This window comes from Cebus imitator, unplaced genomic scaffold (genome assembly GCF_001604975.1).
Source record: "Cebus imitator isolate Cc_AM_T3 unplaced genomic scaffold, Cebus_imitator-1.0 Scaffold285, whole genome shotgun sequence".
Lineage (NCBI taxonomy): Eukaryota > Metazoa > Chordata > Mammalia > Primates > Cebidae > Cebus > Cebus imitator.
Window position 1 is genome coordinate 2,275,662 of NW_016107600.1, and position 5,679 is coordinate 2,281,340.

The following is a 5,679-nucleotide window of genomic DNA, read 5'->3' on the forward strand; positions in this document are numbered from 1 at the left end:
TATAGCTCATAGACACCTCCAAGAAATCTGTTCCATGCTCCTCCCCGCTTCTGTGATTGGAATGGTGATGAAGATGATAGAATGATCTTGAAGCCAGGTATTGAAGATGGCAGGGCTATTGACATCCTTGTATCCTTAAATGACTTTGTGGAGAAGACAGACTATTGCCTCTTGCCCCCAAATCTGGAGCAAACCACCTTGACTTGTACATGAGCTGGTGTTTGTGCAATTGTATCTTGGATTGCTGTTTATAGTAGGTTAGCCTTCCCTAGTTAATATACTCTTGATGCCTGGGGACATGGCTTTCTCAAGAGTTGACCTACTGTGCTCCAGTCTGGGCAGCTTCAGGTCAGTCTAGAGGGTGCATTCATCTGGTGGGTGGGAGGTTGGAGGGGAGATGCCTGTCTCCTCCTGGATGGGAACCTTCAATCTTGGAGTGATTTCCACAGCCCTTCACCTGAAAGGTAGAAGAAGCATCTCCCTCCCTTCTTCCACGGAGCTGTTCAGGAAAAATCTCTTTGCCATGAACACTGCATTCACCACAGAGCCAGTGACCTGGATGATTCCATTTTTTTCTCCTTCTCCACAGGGCAGAGAATGATAATCCTGTGGCTGATTGGGTTTGGGCTGGCTTTTCTAGCTCCAAGAAAGTCCCAGGATGGTGGGCAGGCTCCAGATGTCAGTTCTTCATGGAATGTGGGGTACTTGGGGGTCTATGATTCTAGTTGTGGGTCCTAGAGCCAATTCCAGGGCAATGGGAAAAGTCCCCCTCAACACTGATGCAGGGTAAAACACTGTTGGGCAGGCAGAGTGAGGGATAAGGAGGCAACCGGTTTGGGACTTGAGGCTTAGTCCTTGCAAATATGGGTGAGAGGCTGGGTATGAATCAAAGAACTTGCTGCAGCTTTGCTCTCTGGGAAGGTTGGGTCTGGAAGCTGTGGTTCAGGAAGCTGTAAGGGCCAGGGTGCCAACTGAAGCCTCATGGGGTGCTCCTCCAGCCTCTTGGGCTCCTGGCCAAGTTTCTTACCCCACCTCTTCTTAAGGAAAACACACACATACTCCAAGTATTACAGATGCTTTCAATTTAATAGCTGTTTAAAATTTTTTTTTTTTTTTTTAGATTTTGGTCTGAAGACTTAAAGCCCGCTGCTCCTGGGCATCATTTCTCAGCTTCTCCTTACAGCTGTAGTGCTGAGTCAAGGATGTCTTTAGCATCATGAATAGTTTCTAGGACAGCCATAGAAAAAATGGGGGAAAGAGGTAGGAAGACAAAAGGAAGGGAAAGAGAGCAAGGGAGTTGGGGAAGGAGAGGGAGGAGGAAGGGAAGGGAGAAAGGGGAAGGGGGAGGAGGAAAGGCAGAAGGGGAGGAGAAGGGAGAGAGGGTTGGGGGTAGGGGGAAGGAAGAGAATATGAGTAAGGATTCCAGGGTCCCAGGTGCCAGCTCCACCCCTTCCATTCCTCCTCAACTCTGTCTTTTGATTTCCAAACTCACTGAGGCCTGGAAGGGCTTACACAGAAGTCAGAGGGATGGAGGTTAGATTCACTGGAGCCCCAAGGATCCACCCTCTTCCCCACCTTAGCAGGGACAGGGGGTAAGAGCAATAAAATGAAGCAAGTTAGATCGCAGGGAGAATCAATATCAGACAAGAATAGCCATTTAAATCCGAATGAGAAATTGAGACATTTGAAAGCACAGTGAGGGGTCTTCAGTGTCAATGGCGGGGGCTGTGGCAGTTTCAGGTCTCATGCAAGGGGTGGAGGCTGAGGCTGGTCCTGAGGGAGCAGTGGGGACGTACTTACCTTTACCTATATTTTCTAGATCGTCAACTGCGTCTTTTGCTAGGTTTTCAACTCCTCCCAAAGCTTTTTTTGCTGCCTCTAGGCCTTTTTCTAGGGTGGATTCAGAAAAGAAGAGGTCATGCAAGCAGAAAAACTGCTTCCTTTATAGGAGAACTACCTTCCCTTCTACCTTCCTAGGCAACACGGGCACCCCTGGGGTGAAGTGACTTTGCTGAGGGAACCAACTTCTCTGTCATGGGAAGGCTGGTGGTCCAGTATAAGCTGCAAAACCTATGGCCCAGAAACTCTGTGTGTAGAAGCAGGTGTGCACCCCCGAACCCCTCCCTAGGAGTATAGATGTAGCTGTGTCCCTGTGCTTGACTTATGCCTGTGAGTGCAGACTGGCCCCCAGATAGATCCTGCTGTTGCATGCATCAGAATTCTATGCCAGGCATTGGCAAAGAGGCTTACCCAGAAGGCTGGATCTCTGCCTTCTTAGCTTTGGTGGCTGTCTGGCTAACCTTGGGTCTTCACCTGCATTTTCCTCTTGAGCTGCTGATACCTTATGGGAAGCTGCAAGGGGGAGGGGTGAGAGGAATGATAGCTCCCTCTGCTCTTCCCCGGGGGCGTGGGTGGTGCTTACTCCCTCAAGGTCTGGCTTGAGGGTAGCTCCTTGTCTTCCAATTCCTTTAGAGCTTGACTTCCACGATGTGCTAGGTTTTTTAGCATCACTCAAGCTTTTTTCCTGCTGTCTCCAGGACTTTTCCTGCTCTTCCAGGGCCTTTTTCTAGAGTGGATTATGGCTTAGGGAAAGTAAAGTCATGTTGGCAGAAAGATCACCTTAAAGAGACTCCCCCTAGTTTTCATCCCTTATACCAGCCTCTTAGTGTGCAGAGGTTTTGCAGAGGGCACTAGCTTCTCTCTTCTGGGCAGGCTAGTGGATGAGGACAGAAATTTGACAGTCTCTGAAGGGGGCTTCTGCAGCTATAAACAATCCATTTGTTTATGTGGAGAATCAAAACTTCTCTTATCGCATTGGTGTGAGACACACCAGGGGCGTCTGAGAAGAGATCAAGGTGCCCGGTGTTCCCTCTGGGTTGTGTGTGAGAAGGGGGTGGGGAGTGCAGGTGTGTGCTGTGGTTGGGGCTCACAGTGCGGTGAAGGTGTAAGGAAATACAGTTTATCTTTCTGCTGTTAAGTATCCTGAGTGTGTACACGGCTGGGGAAGTAGAAATGAATGAGAATTAGATCTCTCTCTCAAGGGTTTATTGTCTAGGAAAGGAGACAAAACTGCTACATATGGGAAGCCCTGAGGAGGGAGGGATGAAAGGAGAGATGGGGACAGAAAGAGGCACCACACCCACCGGGCAGGGAAGGCTTCAGAGAGCAGCTGGGGCTTGAAGCTTGATAGAGCATGGACAGGGAGGGGTTGAAAGGCGCCTGGGGAGGAGGAATGTTGGGTAATAGAAAGTTACTCATTTTGCCGGATGAGACAAATGTGTGACATTTGATGTGGGGGATACAAGCAGTGGAGTCTGGGGAAATTATATTTGAAAAGTATCCTGGACCTAGGTCATGAATACCCTCACTGTCAGACTAGGAGGTGAGAGTTTTGTGATGGGAAATGGGGAACCACATGAAAGGTTTTTGAATTGAAATTGTTGGTGAGGGTGGGGCATGATGAAAACTTCTGAACCTATCTAGTGTTAAGTGCCTCCTCTTGCTCAAGGCAAGTTTTCCTTTCTTTCCCTTTTTTCTTACTCAACTTCTACTTCCATACAGGGCTACCCTTTCCCCCAGGCTCTGTCCTTCTCCCATGTGTGAGTCTCTCAGGAAGTCTCCCTTTTCAGTGTCTCCAAAAAGCCAGCCTCCCAACTCTCCTTCCTCTGGACCCCTCTTCTGCTTCTATGACTTCCGCCACTCATACACCCCGTCATTAACCCTCCCACCCAGGACTGGGGCAGGAGGAAGAGGAAGGACTCACGGTTCCCTGCTCCTGGGGCAGAGGCAGCCTCTTCGTCATCTGCAAAGGAGGCAACAGTGACCATGTCAATTAGGGTGCAGTTGCATGAACCATATCCAGCCAGGGCTGCCTAGAGTCCCCATTTCTTTATTCTTCCAACAGGATGAATGAAGCACACATTATCACCAGACAAGTTAGCCAGAGTATGAAGTCAGTTCCCAGTTTGCCCTTCAGATAGGGGTGGGAGGCCAGTGGTGTTAGAGGCTGGAGATACAGCTATGAGGAAGACAGACAGTGTTTGCTCAGGGAAGCTGACAGTCAATGGGGGATTTGGAGGAATTAACATAATTACACAAACAATTATTTAATTACATTTGTGATAGTGCTAGGAAGGAAAAATACAGGAGGCAATAAAATGAAAAACAGGGACCTAAATGATTCTGGGGCTTCAGTAAGGCTTCTGTGAGGAAATACATGGAGACAGAGAACCAGAGGGGCAGACTTGGAAGTTGAATAGGAAGGAGGTTGACATGAGTGGGTGAAAGAATGGGCAGGGGAAAAGACAGAGGTTGTGCAGAAGTCTTGGCGGTAGGAAATGGCATGGTTCATTGAGGGGAAAAAGAGTGCCCGAGTGGCTGGAGCAGAGAGCCGACCACAGACTGAGAGGAGAGGCGTGCAGAGCTGTGCTGGGGCCAGGGGGCTCCCGGCTTCCTCTGACCAGTGGGCACAGGGCCTCTGTGTGGAGAACCCAGTGGGAGGCAGGAGTGGGCTACAGAGACAGACATGGGAGAACTGCCTCTGCCGACCAGGGGAAGGGAAAATGAAGGCAGGGGCCAGTCTTCCGGGGACGATATGGTTGGGTGTAGGGGAAGAGCCATACTCACAGGCACAGACCAGGGCTCCTGCCAGAGCTGCCAGGAAGAGGAGAGTCATGAACCTCATGCCTCTGTGTGCTAGAGTGGGTATGCCACCAAATCCTTGGAGATCCTGGGATCTAAGGTGTCCATACTGCCTCTCTGGGCCTCTTTTAAGCATGACAGGGACCAATGGGAACCAGTTTTCCAGTGGTGTGTTCTCCTCCTCCTCTTCTCCCACCTCAGAGCCACCTGTTAAGTCAACAATGGCTGGCTGGGGCTGGCTGGTACCCGCCTTCCCTGCAGGTAGGTCCTGGACAGCAGCTCCAGAGCTGGCACCGTCCTGACTGGCATCCTTTGCCTGCCTCTCCCTTCCCCAACTCACTTGTCCCTGGGCTCCCAAATCTGATCACATCTGGGGTCCTGGGGAGACTGTGAGAGGTTTCTGGAGAGGGCCCTGGCAGGGAGCTGTGCCCAGAAAGCTCTCCTTCCACCTGGAAACAGGAGGGGGGTCCAAGACATCAGGAGAGAGTGGGGGTGGCTGAGGCTTCCCTTGAGTGGGCTAAGCCCATCCCAGGAGGCTGCCCTCATAGCATTTGGGGACCCCTCCTGACTAAGGTCCAGAGAGGTTGCTGTCCTCTCTGTGGTTCTCCGTATGGTAAGCAGAGCTCCCCAGCCTCAGTAGGCCCTGACTAAGGTGTCTTCAGTCCCAGCTAATGATCCCCTACCACAGAAAGTTCTGGTAAGTTAGCCAGAGTATGAAGTCAGTTCCCAGTTTGCCCTTCAGATAGGAGAGTGAGGCCAGCGGTGTGGATAATCCAGATAAGTGGAATATCCAAAGGTGCTTCTCTCTGCCTCAGCAACCCTTCCTGCAGACTTGTGTTTGCTTTGAAATGGCAGAAACAGTCCTGGAGATATGGGTTTGTAACTCGATTTTGCTGTTTACTAGCTGTGTGGCCTTCAGAGAGGCAATTCGCTCGTCCACTTCAATTGTTTTACTTTCTTCTTTTATTTTATGGTAATATCTAAGGTGTAACATGGTGTTTTGATACACACGTAGATAGTGAAATGGTTACTATAGTC

The 5,679-nt window shown here is 50.2% G+C and overlaps 1 protein-coding gene across 3 annotated transcripts; it reads right to left on the reverse strand.

Annotated features, from left to right (window-relative positions):
* Nucleotides 1-1,090: 1,090 nt before the first annotated feature.
* DCD (dermcidin) lies at nt 1,091-4,867 on the reverse strand. 3 transcript variants are annotated; one of them, XM_037729008.1, is made up of 6 exons: nt 4,627-4,867; nt 3,764-3,802; nt 2,251-2,352; nt 1,801-1,890; nt 1,513-1,575; nt 1,091-1,227 (listed from the first exon to the last, which is right to left on the reverse strand). In XM_037729008.1, the coding sequence occupies exons 1-5, from the start codon at nt 4,775-4,777 to the stop codon at nt 1,541-1,543; spliced, it is 417 nt and encodes a 138-aa protein (XP_037584936.1). In that variant the 5' UTR covers nt 4,778-4,867; the 3' UTR covers nt 1,091-1,227; nt 1,513-1,540. The 3 variants fall into 3 exon arrangements, with proteins under 3 accessions (XP_037584936.1, XP_037584934.1, XP_037584935.1); XM_037729006.1 differs by lacking the exon at nt 1,513-1,575 and having other exon boundaries at nt 1,091-1,236; nt 4,627-4,753; XM_037729007.1 differs by lacking the exon at nt 1,513-1,575 and having other exon boundaries at nt 1,102-1,227.
* Between the last annotated feature and the right edge of the window lie 812 nt (nt 4,868-5,679).

Coding starts and splice junctions, on each gene's coding strand:
- DCD (XM_037729007.1), bottom strand. CDS start 4,777: ATGCTTAAAAGAGGCCCAGAGAGGCAGTATGGACACCTTAGATCCCAG. Junction 1,891..2,250: donor GCAGAGATCCAGCCTTCTGG/GTAAGCCTCTTT, acceptor AATCCACCCTAG/AAAAAGGCCTAGAGGCAGCA. Junction 1,228..1,800: donor TCTAGAAAATATAGGTAAAG/GTAAGTACGTCC, acceptor TGGCTGTCCTAG/AAACTATTCATGATGCTAAA.